Source organism: Odocoileus virginianus, unplaced genomic scaffold, assembly GCF_023699985.2.
Source record: "Odocoileus virginianus isolate 20LAN1187 ecotype Illinois unplaced genomic scaffold, Ovbor_1.2 Unplaced_Scaffold_17, whole genome shotgun sequence".
Lineage (NCBI taxonomy): Eukaryota > Metazoa > Chordata > Mammalia > Artiodactyla > Cervidae > Odocoileus > Odocoileus virginianus.
The window spans coordinates 599,092-621,815 of record NW_027224279.1 but is presented as its reverse complement, the minus strand read 5'-3'; the positions used below and the strand labels follow the sequence as shown (position 1 = coordinate 621,815).

Here is a 22,724-nt window from a genome sequence, read left to right as displayed (position 1 = left end):
CCTCCACTCCCTGGCAGGCATTCAGGCCACTTCTCGACTGGGAAGGGCTGTTTGGCAAGATCTCTGTGGTGAATTCTCTCGGCTTTGCCTCCTGAGCGCCTGTTGCTGGGTCCCCCTCGGAGGGTCCAGAGGTCCCCCCTGCCCTCCCATGAGGGGTTTCCAAGTGTGGAAGCTTTCCCCCTGTCATGGCTCCCTCCACAGGGCGCTGGTCCCCATCTCAGAATCCTTTGTCTCTTTATCTTTGCTGTATCTCATTCTTACCTTATTTCAGTGATAAGACTGACTTATCTTTTTGGCAGTCACTTGGTCTTCTGCTGTTGTTCAGAAGTTGTTCTGTAGGAGTTGTTCCACATGCAGATGAATTTTTGATGTGTTTGTTGGGGGAAAGGTGATCTCCCCATCTTACTCGTCTCCCATTTGAAGGTCTCCTGGACATTAATATTCTTAAACACTTGCCTACCTGTCCTGAGCCCTAACTGCTTCCATTCTGGGCCACGTGTTCCTTCCAGGCCTGTAATTTTATTTCTAAAGAAATTCTGCTTGAAGTTTAAATGTCATATGAAGTTAGTATGTCATTTTTGTAACATTAATTACCTGACCTAATATATGTCTGATTTTTTTAAATGTGTAATGAGAACAGACTTGCTGTAAGGTCTGTTTTTCTTTGTTTGCTTCTATGTCTTTGTTCTTTGCAACAAGCTGTATTTGTGTGACTCTTCTGGCCTTATAGTTATCAATGATTTAACCTTCTGTTTGTACTCATTTAAATAATTTGTACATATAAAGATTTTGATTTTGATAATTATAATTAAGCAAGCAGCCAGTAATAACACTTCACATCAAAAATTTTCATTTCAAAATCAGTTTACCTTAACTAATCTTTATATTCTTTTTATGATTTTACCGTGGTGCCATACACTATAATAGCTACCTAGGGAATATAAAAGAAATGAGACAGACCTTGGTTTTTGTTGTTGTTGTTGTTGTTTTTTAATTATTTGTTTTAATTGGAGGCTAATTACTTTACAGTATTGTAGTGGTTTTTGCCACACACTGACATGAATCAGCCATGGGTGTACATGTGTCCCCATCCCGAACCCCCCTCTCACCTCCCTCCCCATCCCATCCCTCAGGGTCATCCCAGTGCACCAGCCCTGAGCACCCTGTCTCATGCATCCAACCTGGACTGGCGATCTGTTTCACAAATGATAATATATATGTTTCAATGCTCTTCTCTCAAATCATCCCACCCTTGCCTTCTTCCAGAGAGTCCCAAAGTCTGTTCTTTACATCTGTGTCTGTTTTGCTGGACAGACCTTGTTTTGAGGGATTAGAAACACAGTATGATTATTGTTAATGACAATTCACATGGAAATTTATAGTCTTTTCTTGTAAATTTTTATACTTTAATCAGTAAACAGTGTGGACAGAAGTGTAATGTCGGAGTCACCAGGAAACTGGTACTTGTTTTGCAAGTGACGCCCAAGTATGAGGCCGCGATTGCTTTATTTGTGTTTATATGTGTACTCATTTATGTTATGCTTTCTTATTTGCCTGTTGTGATTACAATATTACATGGTGACAATAGAATTGAATTTTTCAAACTTTAATATCCAGACAGACATGGAGCTAGTTCTCTTACAGAGCCAAAGAAATTTATCTTAAATATAAAGTTAAATAATTTTGGCTAACTTGAAGTAAAATACAAAGAATACAGTTATTTTGAAAGGAAAAATCAGTTATTAGTAGCACAGGTTTCCCCCTATAAAGTCTTTTACTTAAAGCATTTCTTCTTGTTGAAAAGAGGTTTTAACTCCGTTATTGTTAGGCCCCAAATTGGCTAGGCATTGGAATTATCTGGAGAGCTTTATAATAAACAGAGACTCCATTCCAGGACAGTTGTATCAGGTTCTCAGAGGGTATGATTCTAAGAATCATTGTTTTTTTAAAAATCCCCAATTGTTGTCATTTTGGGGGATCACTGAGAGTTATCATGGAAGTATTTGGCTTGAATGATTTCAAATAATATTTAGGGCTTTGGGGTTCGTGTAGCAGTATGGAAACCACTTGGACCCATATCTCCCTGTCTTCTCTCCTAAAACTGTACTATATAAGAAGAATAATTGAACCATTCAAAATTTACCTCTTTAGCAAAATATGAGCTAGAGAATATACACAAATAATACAGGGTTAAAAACAAATACCATCCAGAATGACTATGGAAAGAGCATTGGTAGAGCAGGGGAAGAAAGACAAAGGATCCAGGGGTGGCAAAATCTGTCCTGTCACTCCCCACAAGTGATTATTCCCAGCAGGAGTGAGACACACCCTAGGGGAAACTTTGAGGGCATATCTGAGTGAAAAGTGGGCAAGTAATGCAGGACAAAGCAGAGAAGAAAGGTATCTGGTTATATGGGGAACATAGGTTTTATAGACTTTCTAACAAAGCACTATTCTGAAAAAGAGGATTAACTTAGAAAGCAGGAGCTGCGTTCCTGGTGACACTGCTAATGTGTAGGAAGGAGGGAAACATCAATGGTAGGTGCCTTCTGAAACAAAAAAGAGAGTCAAAGGAAGGCTGGTCACCAAAAGTCATCATTTACTAAGTAAACTGTTCCTCACCTAAAAAGAAGAAGATGCCTTTCAGATTAAAGCTACTCTCACCATCTTCCTCTTCTAGAGAATCTTCCTATTAACATTTGATCCAGAAAAAGCCATCTGTTTCAGATTTAAGAAAAAGATCAATTATTTACATAATATTAGAAAAAATAAAAAAGAAAATCAGAGTTTGTCAGCAGAAGAAAGCATAGCAAGAAAATTCTACTACAAGATGGAAAAAAGTGCAGCACTTTTCAGCATTAATTTTGTAACTTAATTATGCAGTATATTCACAATGCAGAAATAAAGGAACTCTGAGAAGAGATGGTAAGGCAGTAAGATGATGTAAAATAAGAATTGACAGAACTTCAAAAAGAAATTCAAGGAAAAGACAAAATCACGTCAGCAATGAGGACCAAATTGCAAGGAGTTGAAGAAAGAATTGAAACCACAGAAAATACAGGAATACATAAAAGGAAAAGTAAAACAAGAAAAAAATTAAATTGAAGGAAAACTTTCAGTTTCTGCCTGACGTGTAAGGAGTTACTAATAAAAGTCACCACTTTGTCCTAAAAAGTTAAAAACTGAACAAACTGAAAAATCAATAACTTTTCTATTTGTCATGTAACCCCAATTTTCTGATGGATCCAGAAAATTGGAGTTACATGACAAATAGGTACACCAAAAATATGACAATATTCAGGGAGATTCAGAAAAATCACAATTTACTAGAGCAGAGACCTACAAAGGGAAATCACCACAAGAACCTAAACTGTAATTGATTAATGCTGGAAACTCACTGTAGGCAAATATGAGAGAGAGAAAAACTCCAGGAGGACCCAATCATAGGGAGGCTTCCACACTCTTTTGAAGTTAACTTCAGCAGTTATCCCAGGTCCCCTCTGTGAATATTGGAGAAAAATCCCTGCATGCTTCTCATGGGGTTGAGGGGCAAAGGAACCATTTTTAAATATTCCAGAGCATTCTGTTCTTAACAAGGCCAGCCTTCAGGAGAAATTATTTTACCAGAGGTTAACTTACTGGATCAGAAGCTAAGCTACCTGGGGAAAAGGTAATAGCCAACTCCAGCTCCTTCTGGCATCCTGTCCAACCTAAGGGCAGGAAGATGCTGAGGAGTACTGATGGAGTTCATGGTCCAGGGGCATCTGTTCACTGAAACACTGGGACCTACTCGTAGGACCATAGAATGCTTCCACTCTCGCACTCCTGACCACTCCATTACTATAAGACTATTTGCTGCAGTTTCTTTTACCCAGTACTTTGTCTACCTTTCAACAGAAAAATTGCTAGACATACTGAAAGGCAAAAACAAGCCAGTCTGAGGCGACTAAATAAACGTTAGAGCCAGAACGAGATATGGAAGGAATGTTGGAATTATTGGACCAGGAATTTTTAAATACTATGGTGATATGCTAAGGATTTTAATGAAAGGTAGATAACTTGAAGGAACCCATGGATAATGTAAACAGAGAGATGTAAATTCTAAGAATTGAACATAAATGCTGGAACTCAAATACACGGTAACAAATGAATTGTCTACTAGATACAGCTAAGGAGAGAATTCTTAGCTTAAAGATACAGCAGAAGAAACTTACAAAACTGAAAAAAAAAAGAAATCAGAATATTCAAGAAATGGGAAACAATGACGAAAGGTTTAACATTTGTGAAATGGGAATACCAGAAAGAAAAGAAACAGAGAAAGGATCAGAAGAAATATTTGAAGCAATAATGACTAAGAGTGTTTCCAAATTAATGTGCACTAAACCACAGGTCTAGGAAGCTCAGAGAATACCAAACAGGATAAATACTGAAAACAAAGAACAAAAACCTGCATCTAGGCATTTAATATCCAAACTTCACAAAACCAAAGGTAAAGAAATCTTGAAAGAGATACATGCATCCCAGTGTTCATCACAGCACTGTTTATAATAGCCAGGACCTGGCATCAGCCTAAATGTCCACAGCAGAAGAGTGGATAAAGAAGACGTGGGGCATATCTGGGCTTCCTTGGTAGCTCGACAGTAAAAGAATCTGCCTGCAAAGTGGGAGACCCAGGTTTGATCCCTGGGTCAGGAAAATCACCTGGAGACCGGAATGACTGCCCGCTGCAGTATTCTTGCCTGGAGAATTCTATGGACAGAGGAGCCTGGAGGGTTACAGTATACAGTGTAACTTACTCAGCCATGAGAAAGAAGGAAATAATGCCATTCGCAGCAACATGCGGACCTAGAGATTGTCATACTGAGTGAAGTGGGTCAGACAGAAAAAGACGAATATTCTATGATATCTCTTATATGTGGAATCTTAAAAAAGGATACAAGTGAACTTACTGTACGGACCTTTGTCAGCAAAGTGATGCCGGTGCTTTTTAATATGTTGTCTAGGTTTGTCATAGCTTTCCTTCAAAGGAGCAAGTACCTTTTAATTTCATGACTGCAGTCACTGTTCACAGTGAATTTTGGAGCCCAAGAAAATAAAATCTGTCACTGTTTCCACTTTCCCCCTTCTATTTGCCATGAAGTGATGGGACCAGATGCCATGAGTTTAGTTTTTTTAATATTGAGTTCAAGTCAGTGTTTTCACTTTCCTCTTTCACCCTTATCAAGAAGCTCTTCAGTTCCTCTACACTTTATGCCATTGGAATGGGATCATCTGCACATCTGAGGTTGTTGATATTTCTCCCAGCAGTCTTGGTTCTAGCTTATGATTCTTCCAGTCCGGCATTTCACATGATGTACTCTACATATAAGTTAAGTAAGCAAGGTGACAATAAACAGCCTTGTTGTCCTCCTTTCCCAGTTTTGAACTAGTTTTCCATGTTCAGTTCTAACTGCTGCTTATTAACCTGCAAGAAGTGAGACAGGAGACAGGTAAGGAGGTCCCATCTCTAAGAATTTTCCAGTGTTTTGTGATCCACAGAGTAGTTTAGTTAATGAAGAAGTAGATGTTTTTTGGGAATTCCCTTACTTTCTCCATGAGACAGTGAATGCTGGCAGTTTGATCTGTGGTTCCTCTGCCTTTTCTAAACCCATCTTGAACATCTGGAAGTTCTCGATTCATGTGTGCTGAAGCCTAACTTGAAGAATTTTGAGCATGACCATACTACTGTGTATATGTCATGTATAAGTAAAATGGACAATAGTAAACTACAACAGAAAGGAAGATGAATTTAGGAACATTTTGTTATTATAAGATACTTGCTCTACCCATGAAGTGTTACAGTGATATTTGAAAGTGGAGTGGGATTAAATTGAAAAAAAAATCGCATCGTAAAATACAGAGAAAGCATTTGGCAAAACCCAATGCCTGTTTGTGATTTAAACATATCAGTGAACTAGGAATAGAGGGGAACATTCTCAACTTGGTTAAGAACATCACAAAAAAACTATGTCATATTTAACGGTAAAATATTTAAAACTTACCTGCTAAGATCAGCAACATGGTAAAAATGTTGCTCACCACTGCTTTCAGCATCATACTTGAAGTAATACTTGACGTAATAAGACAAAAAAAGGAAATAAAAGGTATGCGGATTCAGAAGGAAGAAATAAAACTGCCTTTGCACATGTCATAGCTATTCTATGTAGAAAATCAGAATCAACAACAAAAAAATTTTCCGGAACTAATAAGCAATTAGAGAAAAGTTGCGTGATATGAAGTGAGTTTGCAAATTGTTTTTTATATACCAGTAATGAATAAGTGAAATTTAAAGTAAAGAACACAATACCATTTACATTAGCATCCCCCCAAAATACTGAGGTACAAATCTATCAAAATATATACCAAAAAATCTGTGAGAGGTAAACTACAAAGCTCTTTATTAAAGATACCAAAAGGAGAACTAAAGTGAGATATTTCATGTTCTTGGATAGGAAGACTCAATATTGTCAAGATGTCATTTCTTCCCAGTTTGATTTATAGATTCAGTGCAGTTCCGATCAAAATTCCAACAAGTTATTTTGTGAATGTCAACTAACTGATTCTAAAGTTTATATAGAGAGGAAAGAAACTCAGAATATTCCACTCAATATTGAAGGAAAAGAACAGATGGAGAACTAACACTATCTAACTTTAAGATTTACAAGACTTTTAAGACTATAAGACTCATAAGCTGCAGTAATCAAACCAGTATAGTACTGGTGAAAGAACAGAAGAGAGCCCAGACATAGAGCCACAGAAATACACTTACCCATATTTAACAGAGGATCAAAGGCAGTGCAGGGTAGCAAAGACGGTCATTTCAACAAATGGTTCTAGAGCACGTGGGCATCCACATGCTACAGAATGAATCTAGATACCTTTCAAAAGAATTAGCAAAAAAAAATTAGTGAAATAGATTATGGACTTGAACATAAAATATAAGACTCCTCAAGATAACACAGGAGAAAACCTAGATGACCTTTGGTGTGGAACTGACTTTTTACATACAACACTGAAGATGTGATCTGTGAAAGAAATACAGCCAAAACCCTGGGAATATTGTAGGTTCAGATATAGACTACCACAGTAAAGCAAGTTTCACAATCAAATGAGTCATATAAATTTTTGGTTTCTCAGTGCATATAAAAGTTATGTTTAGTCTGTTAAGTTTGTAACAGTATCGTGTCCAAAAAAAAAAAAAGCAATGTACATACCTTAATTTTAAGATATTGGTAAAAAAAAAATGCTAACAAAAGCATTCAGTGAGTCTTAATCCTTTTGTTGGTAGAGAGTTTGAAATATTGTGAGAATTGCCAAAATGTGATACTGAGAAACAAAATGAGCAAATCCTATTGGAAAAATAACTCTAACAGACTTACTCAATTCAGGGTGCCACAAAGGTTTAATTTGGAAAAAAAAATAAAAGAGAGAGAGAGAGTGATAGATCCCTGTAAATGATAAGACTTTTTAAAAAACTACCCTGTGAAAAACAATGAGAAGATAAGCCACTGACCTGGAAAAAATCCTATGGCTGATTCATGTTGAGGTTTGACAGAAAACAACAAAACTCTGTAAAGCAATTATCCTTCAATTAAAAAAATAAATAAATTATTTTAAAATTGCAAAAGACATACCTGATAAAGGATTTTTACCAAGCATAAACAAAAAAACTCTTAAAACCCAATGATAAGGAAATGAACAACCCTGCAGCCCTCTTATAGAATAGACAGAATGCATGAGCAGACACCTCACCCAAAAAGATACACAGATGGCAAGTAAGCCATATGAAAACATATGAAATGATGGTCAGCATCTCATGTCACTAGGGAATTGCCAGATGTCAAAACACTGACAGTACCAAATGCTGGTGACAGTGTGGAACATCCAGAACTCTGGTTTCCTGCTAGTGGAAATGCAAAGTAGTCAGCCACACTAGAAATGGTTTGGCAATTTTTTACAAAACTAAGCATGACTCTTACTAAATGTTCTAGTAATTGTGCTCTTTATTACCCAAATGAAGTGAAAACTTAGGCCCACCAAAAAGCTGCACATGAGTGTTTATAGAAAACTGTATTCATAGTTGCCACAAGTTTGAAGTAGCCAAGATGTCTTTCAGTGAGTAAGTTGATAAATAAATGGTGCATCTAAACAATGAAGTATTATTCAGCATTAAAAGGAGGTGTGCCAAAAAGAGACATGGAAGAAACTTAAAACTTTCTCGTTTTTCTAGAAAATTCTTTTCTAGACATTCTGAAAAGGCTACGTACTATATGAATTCAATTATATGGTATTCTGGAAAATATGTAACTATGAAGACAGTAGAAGTGGTTACTGGTTTCAGTGAATTTAGAAGTAGAGGACAGATGAACAGGCAGAGCACAGAGGATATTTAGAACAGTGAAACTGCTCTGGGTCTTCCACAGTGGTGGATCCATCTTGTTACACACTTGTCCCAACCCATAGAATGTATAACACCAAGAGCGTATGGCAGTATGAACTGTGGGCTTTTGGTGAAAAGGATGCATCAGTGTCACTTCATCAGTTGTGACGCAGGTACTACTGTGGTGTGGGATGTCAGTAGTTGAGGAGGAGGTGTATGAGAGAAGTATCAACAGCAGGAAATCACCTGGGTGTTAAACCTCTAAGTGGCCACATTCAGAAGTGCACCAGCACCCTGCAAGACTTTCAAGGAGTGAAAAATGAAGATAAGACTTTAAATCCAGCTAGGTTACCAGTGTCTAGACATATAAAATATAACAAAAGGTATAAGAAGAACCTAGAAAATATTTTTATTTAGAGCATTGTAGCTTACAAGCAGTGGCTCATAGGCCAACTCTGGGATAAAGTCTGTTTTTTCACAGGCCTGGTACCAACAAGGGCTTTTATTTATATTCCTAAGAAACCTATCTAGGTTTTTATGGGAAAAACAATTTGCTGACTCCAGCATTAGAAGATTAGCTACGATATGATTCAAGGAAACATGGACATAAGCATAGAATAACATTGATTAGGAACAGAATTTTGCAGATAGGAGAACCAGGCATACAAACATCAATAAAATTGAGAAACCTTAAAACAGGAAATTTTGGGAATACATGACTACTTTTCACTACATAAATTTATTTCACAATATAACTGAAATGGATAATTCTCTGAATACATAATCTACCAAATCTGACACTGGAAGAGATACAACATGTAAATAGATAAAATTCCAAATAAAAATTTGAGAATGTTATCAACTACCTGCCCAAAAATTTCACTGGGGAATTTTACCAAACTTTTGTTAAAGGACAGGAAATCCCAAGGAGAATGACATAAAAATGCTGTAACAGGAGTTCTGTACTACTTCCCTCTCCCACCCAAAGAATACTGATTTTGATAACTGCACACAAATGAGAGTACCTTTCTGGGACCCAAGAGTCCAGTGGAGGAGTTACATGATATCACTGAAGCAAAGAAAAAAAAAATACATAGAACTTAGACTGGACACATTGAAAGGGGTAAGAGGAAAATTCCCACATCACCTGTCACCCTATCGTCAACAGCTCAGTGCCAAGAGAGAGGCACTTGGCCTATGATTTCTCCTGCAGAGGAAAGTGAGAACATATGAGTGAGTGCCAAGCTTCCCCAACTTTTGTGAAACTGCTGAGGACACTGACTTCTTTCTCACCCCTTTCAGAATACAGAGGTGATCTACATAACTGAGGGGCAAGGAGAGCATAGCAGCCAGGGCTCAAAATTCAACAGGCGACACAAGTCCACTAACCACCTTGCAGATTCCATCAGGAAGCCTGCCCGTGAGTCACTGGGGACACCACCTGTGGATCCCCCCAAACTGGCCCATGGTTACCTCCAACATTCTGCATTCCACACCCACGCACTGACCCACGTTATGTGTGCTCCTGGCGGCAGTGTGTGCAACCTTTGTGGACAGTTATTCAGCATGGGCAGAAAGCTGGCTCAACCCAGCAGGATTGGGAGAAAGCATACACACTTGAGCAGCCCTCAATTACCCTAGGAAAGCAAACAGGAGACTCAGCATTCAGCCTGACTTTATGGAATCAGGAGAGGCATACAGTCTTAAGAATTCTCCCCTAACAGGGAACAAAAAGTGTGGAGCAGGCATATCCATAGAGACGATCTGAGAAAGCCTGAGAATCCCTCTTAAGTCTGACAGGAGGCATTTCATTCCTGAAAGCTGTCAATAAAGACTGAGGAGGTGACTGCATCTTCAGATGCTGAGACAGCAACACACGACTTCAAGAAACATGAAAAATCAAGGAAACCTAATACCACTTATACTTCAGAATTTTATAACAAAATAACTGTCCAGTAACCACCCCTAAGAAATGGAGATTTATGGTTTGTCTGATAAAGAATTATTCAAATAAGTGTTTTTGAAGAAACTCATGAACTGCAAGAAAACAGAGAAACACATGTTAATGAAATCAGGGAAACAATACGTAAAACAATACAAAACAGTGCAGGAAAACCATACATAATAGAACAGACAGGAAGCCTGGAGCTGAAGAATACAAACAAATGACATGACAACTACAGCAGAAAGCAGGCGCAGCAGAAGGAATCAACAAGAAAAAAAATAGCCTATAAGCTTGGAAGCAGGTCATTTATAATTAACCAGTCAGAGGAGAAAAAACTAAAAAGAATGAATAAAAGTAAAGAAAGCCTACATGAATTAAGGGATGTCATCAAGAAAACAATTAATGCATTATAGGAGTCACAGAAGAAAAAGGGCACAGGGGAAAGCAAAAGCTTATTTAAAGAAATAATGGCTGATAATTTTCAAAACCTGGGAAGAGAGATGGAAATTGAGTTCAAGATGTCTGTACTTTCCCAAAGAGATTCAACTCAAAGAAGACGTTACTGAGACACATTGTAATAAAACTGTCTAAAATCAAAGAGAGAATTTCTGAAGCAGGAAACAAAAAACTACTTACATGCAAGTTCAGTTCAGTCGCTCAGTTGTATCCGACTCTTTGCGACCCCATGAACCGCAGCACGCCAGGCCTCCCTGTCCATCACCAACTCCTGGAGTTTACTCAAACTCATGCCCATCGAGTTGGTGATGCCATCCAACCATCTCATCCTCTGTCATCCCCTTCTCCTCCTGCCCCCAATCCCTCCCAGCATCAGGGTCTTTTCAAATGAGTCAGCTCTCCGCATCAGGTGGCCAAAGTATTGGAGTTTCAGCTTCAACATCAGTCCCTCCAATGAACACCCAGGACTGATCTCCTTTAGGATGGACTGGTTGGATCTCCTTTGCAGTCCAAGGGACTCTCAAGAGTCTTCTCCAACACCACAGTTCAAAAGCATCAATTCTTTGGTGCTCAGCTTTCTTCACCATCCAACTCTCACATCCATACATGACTACTGGAAAAACCATAGCCTTGACTAGATGGACATTTGTTGGCAAAGTAATGTCTCTGCTTTTTAATATCCTGTCTAGGTTGGTCATAACTTTCCTTCCAAGGAGCAAGCGTCTTTTAATTTCATGGCTACAATCACCATCTGCAGTGATTTTGGAGCCCGGAAAAATAAAGTCAGCCACTGTTTCCCCATCTATTTGCCATGAAGTGATGGGACCAGATGCCATGATCTTAGTTTTCTGAATGTTGACTTTAAGCCAACTTTTTTGCTCTCCTCCTTCACTTTCATCAAGAGGCTCTTTAGTTCTTCTTCACTTTCTTCCATAAGGGTGGTGTCATCTGCATATCTGAGGTTATTGATATTTCCCCTGGCAGTCTTGATTCCAGCTTGTGCTTCCTCCAGCCCAGCATTTTTCATGATGTACTCTGCATATAAGTTAAATAAGCAGGGTGACAATATACAGCTTTGACATACTCCTTTTCCAATTTAGAACCAGTCTGTCCTTTTCCTGTTTAGAACCAGTTTGTTGTTCCATGCCCAGTTCTAACTGTTTCTTCATGACCTGCATACAGGTTTCTCAAGAGACAGGTCAGGTGGTCTAGTATTCCCATCTCTTTCAGAATTTTCCACAGTTTATTGTGATCCCACAGTCAAAGGCTTTGGCATAGTCAATAAAGCAGAAATAGATGTTTTTCTGGAACTCTTTTGCTTTTTTGATGATCCAGCAGATGTTGGCAATTTGATCTCTGGTTCCTCTGCCTTTTCTAAAACCAGCTTGAACATCTGGAAGTTCATGGTTCATGTATTGCTGAAGCCTGGCTTGGAGAATTTTGAGCATTACTTTACTAGCATGTGAGATGAGTGCAAAGTAACCTCCAGTAAAGCTATCAGAAGATTTCTTGGAAGAAACCTTACAGTCAAGAAGAGAATGGATTGGTGTATTCAGAGTACTTAAAGAAAAAAAGAAAATCCAAACAAAAATACTTAACTTGGCAGTCTGCGCATCAGAAATGAAGGAGAAAGAAAGATTTTCATAAACAAAATCTGAGGGAGTTCATCATAACTGACCTGCTTTACAGGAAATACTGAAATTAGTTCTTCAAACTAAAACAAAAGGATGCTAATTAGTAACATGAAAATATAAAACACACTGTTTTAAGCAAGTGTGTGGTCAAATCCAAATACTACAGTAATATAATGTGGTCATATAGTACTGAATTGTATTAATACTACAAAGGTTTTAACAGAAATAGTAAAATTAACTATAGCTACATAACATAAAATATGTATAGAAATTCTTGATGTCAGAAACATAAAATGGGAGAGAGGAGAGTTTTTGTATCAACTTAAAATAAGAATGTTATGTTTAACGTAAATGTTATAGTCACACAAAGCAAAAACCTAGAGTAGATACACAAAAATTGTTTTTAAAAAGGAATTTAAGCTTTCAATAGGGACAATCATCAAATCACAAGGGAAGACAGCTGGAGAGCAGGAAAGGAACTATGCAGCAGCCAGAGAAATAATAAGATGGCATTAGTACATGCTTACATATCACTAAGTACTTTAAATATAAATGGATTAAATTCTAAAGTCAAAGACAGAGTGGTTGAATGGATTAAGAAAAAACCAATATCTGGTAATTATCCTCCAATTAAATAATTTAAAAAAATAAAATTCAAAAGTGAATTCTCACAGACTTTTTATTTATATTATTTTTACTATTATAAAGTTAAACTTGAAAAGTCTCAAATGTTTGGAAGTTAACATAGTTCCAAATAATATGAAAGGAAAAATCAAAACTCAAAATTATTTTTAACTGAGTGATAATAAAATACAGTATTTGACGTTCATGGGCTCTAGCTAAGGTTAAGGTAGAATATTACACTGGATAATATTTAATCATCCTTGAATGCTTAGAACAAACCTGCTTGGTCATAATGTGTTATTCTTCTAAAATAGATCACTAGATTTCACTTAGGATTTTTGCATTTAAGCCCACAAGTCTGGTATCCTGTTTTCATTGTTTATACTTTTGGTCTGATTTTGAAATTAAAAATTACACTGTCATTAAAGAACTGTTTGGAAGATTTTAAAAAAACACACAATATGCTGCTTACAAGAGACTCATGTCAGTTTTATGGACATAGGCTGAAAGTGAAGAGCTGGGAAATTATATTCCATGTAACTAGAAACCAAAATAGAGCCAGAGTAAGTATACTTATCTCAGAACAAATAGACTTTAACTGCAAAAACTTTAACAAGAAATGAAGATGGTCATTATATTATGATAAAGGAGTCAGTTCTTCAAGAGAATATAACAGTTGTAATTATGTATTATGCAGGCAACATCAGAGTACTTAAAAATGTGAGTACTAACAATTCTGAAGAGGAAAATATACAACAGTGAAGCAATAATAGGGGACTTCAAGATCCCCTCTTCCAACACTGGACAGATGATACAGATTATCAATGGGAAACATTAGAATTGAGCCACACTTTAGACCAAATGGATCTAACAGACATATACATTGTGTTCACTAGCAGCAGAACACATTCTTCTCAAGTGCATATAGAACATTCCTCAAGATGATCATGTGTTACACTCAAAGCAAGTCTCAAGAGATTTAAGATAGAAATTATATCAAGTTATCTTTTCCAGCCACAGTGGTACGAAACTGGAAATCAGTAATAGTGGGAAAACTGGAAAGTTCATGACTATCAGGGTATTAAACAGAAAGCTCCTGAGCAACCAATGGATCAAAGAATAATCAAAAAATATCTTAAAACAAATGAAAATGGGAGTACAACATGTTGAAACTTAACAGGATGCATGCAACTGAAGCAGTTCTAAGAGCTTGCACTAAACAGCTACGTTAAGAGAAAAGAAAGGTCTTAAATAAAAAGCATAACTTTACATCTGAAGGAACTAGAAAAACAAGAACAAACTAAACCTGAAGATAGGAGAAAAGATATAAGAAAGATCAGAGCAGAAATAAATGAAATAGAAACCAGAAAGTAATCGAAAAGATCAGTGAAACTAAAAGTTGATTTTTTGAGTATGTAAACATAACAGGAAGTTTACCAAGCCTAGCTAAGAAAACGAGAGAAGATCCAAATAAAATCTGAAATAAAAGACTTGGTACCACAAAAATGCAAAGGATCATAAAACATTACTATGAACAATTATAAGCCAACAAATTGGATAACCCAGAAGGAATGAATCAGTTCTTAGAAACTTACAACCTGCCAAGGCCAGGTTATGAAGAAATAGGAATTCTAAACAGACCAGTAATGAGTAAAGAAATAGAATCTGTAGTCAAAAACCTCCCAACGAAAGCCTAGGACCTGATGACTTTAATGATGAATTCTGTCAGACATTTGAAGAATTAATGTCAGGGCCTCTCAAACTGTTCCAAAAAATACTGAAGTAAAGAAGAAAGCTAAAGGTCAATATCTCTGATAAACATAGATACAAAAATCCTCAACAAAATACCAGAAAACGCAATTCAAGAGCACATTAAAAGAGTATACGTCATCAATGAGATTTATCCCAGGGATGCTGGGATGTTTCAACACACACACACAAGGCAATAAATATGACACAACATTAAAAGAATGAAGGATAAATATCATGATCATCTCAATAGATGCAGAAAAAAGCATTTGCTAACGTTCAGTGTACTTTCATCATAAAAATTCAACAAATTTGGTAAAGATTGTACCTCAACATATTTAGTAATGAAAGTAATATGTAATAAGTCCACAGCTATGATCATAATGAATAATACTTACACTCAGCTAACAATACTCAGCATTTTCTCTAAGATAAGAACAAGACAAGGATATTCAACCATGTCAATTCTGTTTAACCTAGTACTGAAAATTCTAGCTGGAGCAGTTAGGCCCACCCAAAAATAAATAAAGAAAAGTCATCCAAATCAGAAGTAAACTTGCTTCTGCTCACAGATGACATGATCTTATGTGTTAAAAACCCTGAAGATCCATCAAAAAATTGTTAGAACCGATTAGTGAATTCAGTAAATTTGCAGGATACAAAATCAATATACAAATATCAGTTGTTTCTATATACTAAGAAAACTGTTGGAGAAAGAAACTGAGAAAACAATTGTATTTACAGTAACGTTGAAGAAAAAGCCTTAGGAATTTAAGTAAAGAGGTAAAAAACCTTGTACACTGAAAATTACAAGACATTGATGAAAAAAATAAATGCAAAAATATTCTGTTCATGGATTGGAAGCATTAATGTTGTTAAGATACCATTACTACACAAAGTGATCTATAGGTTTAAAACAGTCTTTATCAAAATTCTAATGGCATTTTTCAGAGAAATTGAAAATCAATTCTAAAATTTATATGAAACAACAAAAGACCCAGAATAGCCAAAGCAATCTTGAGAAAGAAAAGCTAAGCTGGTGGCATCATACTTTCTCCAACACCACAGTTCAAAAGCATCAATTCTTCGGCGCTCAGCTTTCTTTATAATCCAACTCTCACATCCATACATGACTACTGGAAAAACCATACCCTTGACTAGATGGACCTTTGTTGACAAAGTAATGTCTCTGCTTTTCAGTATGCTGTGTAGCTTGGTCACAACTTTCTTTCCAAGGAGTAAGCGTGTTAATTTCATGGCTGCAGTCACCATCTGCAGTGATTTTGGAGCCCAAAAAAATAGAGTCAGCCACTGTTACCCCGTCTATTTGTCATGAAGTGATGGGACTGGATGGCAGGATCTTAGTTTTCTGAATGTTGAGCTTTAAGCCAACTTTTTCGCTCTTCTCTTTACCTTTCATCAGGAGGTTCTTTAGTTCTTCACTTTCTGCCATAAGGGTGATGTCATCTGCATATCTGAGGTTATTGATATTTTTCCTGGCAATCTTGATTCCAGCTTGTGCTTCTTCCAGCCCAGCGTTTCTCATGATGTACTCTGCATATAAGTTAAATAAGCAAAGTGACAATATACAGTCTTGGCGTACTCCATTTCCTATTTGGAACCAGTCTTTTGTTCCATGTTCAGTTCTAACTGTTGCTTCCTGACCTGCATACAGGTGTCTCAAGAGACAGATCAGGTGGTCTGATATTCCCATCTCTTTCAGAATTTTCTATAGGTTATTGTGATTCACACAGTCAAAGGCTTTGACATAGTCAATAAAGCAGAAATGGATGTTTTCTGGAACTCTCTTGCTTTTTCAATGATCCAGTGGATGTTGGCAATTTGATCTCTGGTTCCTCTGCCTTTTCTAAAACCAGCTTGAACATCTGGAAGTTCATGGTTCACATATTGCTGAAGCCTGGCTTGGAGAATTTTGAGCATTACTTTACTAGTGTGTGAGATGAGTGCAGTTGTGCGGTAGTTTGAGCATTTTTGGCATTGCCTTTCTTTGGGATTGGAATGAAAACTGACCTTTTCCAGTCCCGTGGTCACTACTGAGTTTTCCAAATTTGCTGGCATATTGAGTGCAGCACTTTCACAGCATTATCTTTTAGGATTTGAAATAGCTCAAGTGGAATTCCATCACCTCCACTAGCTTTGTTTGTATTGATGCTTCCTAAAGCACACTTAATTAACTTCACATTCCAGGATGTCTGGCTCTAGGTGAGTGGTCACACCATTGTGATTATCTGGGTCCTGAAGATCTTTTTTGTACAGTTCTTCTGTGTATTCTTGCCACCTCTTCTTAATATCTTCTGCTTCTGTTAGGTCCATACCATTTCTGTCCTTTATTGAGCCCATCTTTGCATGAAATGTTCCCTTGGTATAATTTTGTTGACGAGATCTCCAGTCTTTCCTATTCTGTTGTTTTCCTCTATTTCTTTGCACTGATCACTGAGGAAGGCTTTCTATCTCTCCATGCTGTTCTTTGGAACTCTGCTTTTAAATGGGTATATCTTTCCTTTCCCCTTTGCTTTTCACTTCTCTTCTTTTCACAGCTATTTGTGAGGCCTCCTCAGACAGCCATTTTGCTTTTTTGCATTTCTTTTTCTTGGGGATGATCTTGCTCCCTGTCTCCTGTACAGTGTCACGAACCTCTGTCCATAGTTCATCAGGCACTGATCTAGTCCCTTGAATCTATTTCTCACTTCCACTGTATAATCATAAGGGATTTGATTTAGGTCATACCTGAATGGTCTAGTGGTTTTCCCTTCTTTCTTCAATTTAAGTCTGAATTTGGCAATAAGGAGTTCATGATCTGAGCCACAGTCAGCTTCTGGTCTTGTTTTTCTGCTGACTGTATAGAGCTTCTCCATCTTTGGCTGCAAAGAATATAATCAATCTGATTTCAGTATTGACCATCTGGTGATGTCCATGTGTAGAATCTTCTCTTGTGTTGTTGGAAGAGGGTGTTTGCTATGACCAGTGCGTTCTCTTAGCAAAACTCTATTCGCCTTTGCCCTGCTTCATTCTGTTCTCCAAGGCCAAACTTGCCTGTTTCTCCAGTTGTTTCTTGACTTCCTACTTTTGCATTCCGGTCCACTATAATGAAAAGGACATCTTTCATCAGTTGTACCTCAATAAAACTGGAGGAAATGAACAATGAACAGTAAAAGAGACCCATGGCGGGTTCAAGTCAATGAACGGCAAAGCCAGTACAATGTTTTAAAGTAAAATAAATAAATAAAAGGGTCGGTGTTTTTGTTTTTTAAAGAACAGGGAGTCTCAGTGCTATCTTACACTGTTTCAGAGAACAGGAAAATAAGGAATACTTCTCATTGTTTTATGAAGCAAGGTTAATACTGGTGCCGAAACTGATACAAAGATTTACTAAAAAGAAAAGAAAAAATAAACACAGCTAAATCTTACTAATCATTAATTTTGATAGTTACAGTGGTAATTTGGCTTCTAAGAAAAGGTTTGTATGTTTTAGATTTTCATACTGAACTATTCAGGGGCAGAATATCATGATGACTTCTTTTTTTATACTTTGCCTGTCATCATTTACTTTAAAATACTTAAGCTTTGAATTTCTATGACCATAGATTTTTAGGTTCATAAGTTGGCCAGTTCATTATCCTGTTTTTAGGGGTTTCTGAGTCAGTAAGGTAGTACTGGTGAACCTTTTATAGTGCTTATTATATTTGAAATTTGTTGGTATTGAACTTGTTTTCTATATGTTTATAATTTCAATTTTTGAATACAGAAAACACTCACTTGAAATCATATGCGAATCATATGGAAGGATCTTTTTTAGGGCTTATAAATGTGTCCTTTTTGTATCTGTTTGCACAATGACTTGTAAAAACAATGGATAATGACAAAAGGACTTCTCAAAAAATATATGTGGGTGTTAAGAGTTAATCTTAAATGGAAGTAGGATACCTTGAATAGCAAAATTAAAGAAGAAAGAAGCTACCTATTTTGAGAAGTTTAAAAAGAAAAATGAAAAATAAAAAGTGAAAGTAGGATATCAGATAAAGAACAGAATATTAGTAAATCTCAATTCAAACATTAATAGATTTTTTTTTGGTCTTTTGACCAGCATATCATTTTTAAATATACTTTTTCCTGAGTATATTTTATTAGGTATATATTTATACAAGTTGATTTATTATTTACCTGTCACATTGACTTGCTGAGCCCAGGAATAATAGCATGCTTCCTTAGAAGCCATATAGTTCATCCCTCTTAGATTTTCAGAAAAAGACACCTCTCTGGTTACCTTGAGTAACCAGATCTGTTCTTTGATCTAACATAGGAAAGTTGGATAGGTAATAAGCTATGTCTTGTGAATTCACTACCTTAAACTGCATCATGTGGCTATTCCATAAGTGATGAGCTGGGTAAACTTGTTGGTTGGTCACTAAAGAAAATTGAAAAATTGTGATAAATAGATATTTGAAAGAAGAGGGTATAAAATTCACAAAAGCAATCATGTAATTTGACATAAGATAGGAGGATGACATTATTATATGAGAAGTAAGAAGAAAAGGACCCAAGTTAGCAAAGGAAAATAAGTACAACCTTGAGAGAAATGAAAATTGAAGGGGAATGAGTGGGAAGTCCTACATTTCTCTTATACTAGGAGTTACTAAATCATTGTGTTAGAGCAATTGGCAACATTTAAACTTGTCTACATTTTTTTCTACCCTGTTTTATTTTTTCCCTCTCATTTTTAAGAAACATATGTGATTTTTTTGATGTCACCCCTTCAAAAGTGTAGACTTTGTGTAGGAGTTTTATGTAATTGTGAATTAATGTCCTGATGATAAAAAGGAAAGGCTGTAATGTTTGTCTTTTTTTGTGGGGGTGGGGGACTATTCCAGGCATAGCCCTTTTGTACCTGCAGTTGTACCGGGTTACATGTGACCAGTCCTATTTGCTCCGATCCCTGGATTATGTAAAGAGAACACTTCGGAATCTGAATGGCCGAAGGGTCACTTTCCTCTGTGGAGATGCTGGGCCCCTGGCCGTTGGAGCTGTTGTATATCATAAACTCAAAAGTGATTGTGAGTCCCAGGAATGCATCACAAAGTGAGTTTTTACTACTGGAAGTGTTTTTTCCAAATTCTCAGTATTGATGTAGAAAGAAACTCAAAAAATGAAAATGAATTTCTCTTTTAATTCACCTGCTCTTGCAAATAGTTCTTTCCAAGTAGAAAAAGTTTGAAAATTAATCTTGAGCCTGATTGGGCTCAATATTGGGATTGTTTGCTGCTTTTCTATCCAAGCATGTGTTTGTCTTAATTTGAGGGAAGAGCGTAAACATGTTTTTTTCCTAAGTAATTTTTGGTCGCCTTCAGTGCATGAAAATTAGCTTATATGCCTTAGATTCACTATAATAACTGAGGTATTCTTAGGTTCAGTTGTTATGAAACATAGGGAATGTAAGCTTTTGCATATATTGGTTTGTATTCTCTTTTGAATCAGAGCCATGGTCTCTACTAGCCATGGTCTAGTGAAGTGTCTGGCATGTGCTGGTCAGTTAATGTTTGTTAAAGATGGGGTGACTCAAGCTAATTCTCAAGCATTGGCTACATTTTAGTAAGATTTTTACTAAAATTTGTAATCATTTTCTTGTAATTCTGGGTTTCAAAACTGAGTATCTTCTCTTATATGTATATATTCCTATAAAGTTTAGATATATTAGTAAACATAGAACTTTTGAACAGCAAGATGTGTTATTATTAATTTTTATATCTGAGAGAGAAGTTTTTGTTTGGTTTTGTAGTGGAAGTTTTTGTTGTTTTCCCTCTTTTTTGATATTTTTAAAAATCATTTTTAAGTGAAAAATAATAACAGATAATTCCTAAAGTGATAGGGTTACTTGCAGTTTTAGGAAGAGGTATTTTAGACATTCTCTGGGTAAACAGAATTTTTCTTGTTGGGTAGACTTTTGCAACTCCAGAGAACCATCGTCTGTCGAGATTCAGACCTTCCTGATGAGCTGCTTTATGGACGGGCAGGTTATCTGTACGCCTTACTCTACGTGAACACGGAGATAGGTCCAGGCGCTGTGTGTGAGTCAGCTATCAAAGAGGTACGGTGGGGCCGTGGGTTGGGGAGTCCTCTCCTATCCATCAGGCAGCCTGTCTGCTAGCATAGAGTTATAGTAGCGACTGGACTCTGCCTCTAGGTAAGAGTAATTTCCTAAGGCCTCTCACAAAATTAATAAATAGCTCCTTTATTTTTTCTTCTGGGGACTTTGTTTTTTAATTAAGTTTGTATTCATTCAGCTGTTTTTACTAAAACCACGCAGTAGCTTAAAGCAGAATGTTTATTTCTCTTTCATGAGGTGTCTAAACTGATAGGCAATCAAGGTGAATATGGCTAGGGACCACTTCCCTCTTGTTCTGCCTTATCCTCAGGCCACGCCCTTATCTGCCAGGTACTGAGAACCCCAGCCCAGGGCGTGGTGAGCACGTCCTCCACTGGAGGACACTCGTGCACACATCCTGCTTCTAGAACTCCGTCAGATGACTGTGTCCCCATGTCTGTATCTCTGAGGCGATATGTCTCACTAAAACTTGAAGTCCTGTTACCAAAAGTATGAGGGGAGAGAGGATATGAGGAAACAGTTAAATACTACTTTGCCACATAGTCATTCTAAAATCCTGCAGCAAACCTCATTGCTGGAGTGTTTATAAATAAAGCCAGTTCCTCCAGCGTTGGTGGATGTACAATTATCCCTTAGTACCTGCTGGGGATTGATTCCAGGACCCCCTCTGGATACCAAAATGCCAGGATGCGGAAGTCTCTTAATAAAGTGATGAAGTATTTGCATGTGAGCTATGCATATCCTCCTGTGTACTTTAAATCATCTCTAGATTACTATTCATACCTAACACCATGTAAATGCTGTGCAAACAGCTGCCCCCATGCAACCAATTCAAGTTTTAATTCTTGGAACTTTCTGGAATATATTTTCCCCAATATTTTTTTCAGAGGTTGGTTGAATCCACCGGTGTGAAACCCGCAGCAGATGTGGAGGGCCAAGTGTACTTGCCTTTTGGGGGAAAATATTGAGTCTAAGTAGTCTAAGATAGTTTTTATAGGAGGTTTTTCTAGGTTCTAGTAAACTGTCCATACAAAGACCTTTTTATCTCTTGGTTCTACTTCTTAATATCTTTTCCTATTCTGAGATTGTCTTCTGATTTCTCCCTGACTGTATTTATTGATTAATAGAATAAAGATAATGGTGCTTATCATTTCAGATTAAGTCATCTATGTATTAAAGATTTTCAGATTAAGTAGTCTATGTATACAAAGATTTTCAACTTAAGTAATGTATGTATATAAAGACATGTTGTTATTGTTAATTAGACTAAAACAGACTACATGTCAGTTTTCTAAACTTTCTCCGTCTCATCATCTGTGTAGGTAGTCAGTGCCATCATTGAATCTGGCAAAGCTTTGTCCAGGGAGGAGAAGAAGGTGGAGCGCTGCCCCCTGTTGTTTCAGTGGCACAGGAAGCAGTATGTCGGAGCAGCCCATGGAATGGCCGGGATCTACTACATGTTAATGCAGGTGAGTGACAGTCTGTAATTCCAGTGCGGTAACCACACTATGAAATGCTGGATTGCATCAAGAACGGGAACTGAAATTTTACTACAAACCAAGCAGGCTGAAATGAAATAAGACTCCTCAGGCAGGGACTTCCTGAGAGAGAGTACATTCTGTGTGCAGTTTTGTGCTGGATAAGGTGTCTGTGGCCCACACTTTATTTCTGTCCATTTTTCCCTGCTCTTTTAATTGGGGAAAACCTTCAAGAAGCAGAAAAGGCTTCTAGAATGCAGACTAGGGCAGCGGCTTTTTCATATTCAAATAACCCCAA

The 22,724-nt window shown here is 37.1% G+C and overlaps 1 protein-coding gene across 1 annotated transcript in view; it reads left to right on the top strand.

The window, feature by feature from the left end:
* LANCL2 (LanC like glutathione S-transferase 2) overlaps nucleotides 1-22,724 on the top strand; it is a 95,272-nt gene that overhangs the window by 40,593 nt on the left and 31,955 nt on the right. The window contains exons 3-5 of the mRNA XM_070462896.1: nucleotides 19,717-19,924; nucleotides 20,783-20,930; nucleotides 22,271-22,417. Coding sequence (XP_070318997.1) covers nucleotides 19,717-19,924; nucleotides 20,783-20,930; nucleotides 22,271-22,417 — 503 coding nt within the window. The remainder of the gene's footprint in view (nucleotides 1-19,716; nucleotides 19,925-20,782; nucleotides 20,931-22,270; nucleotides 22,418-22,724) is intronic.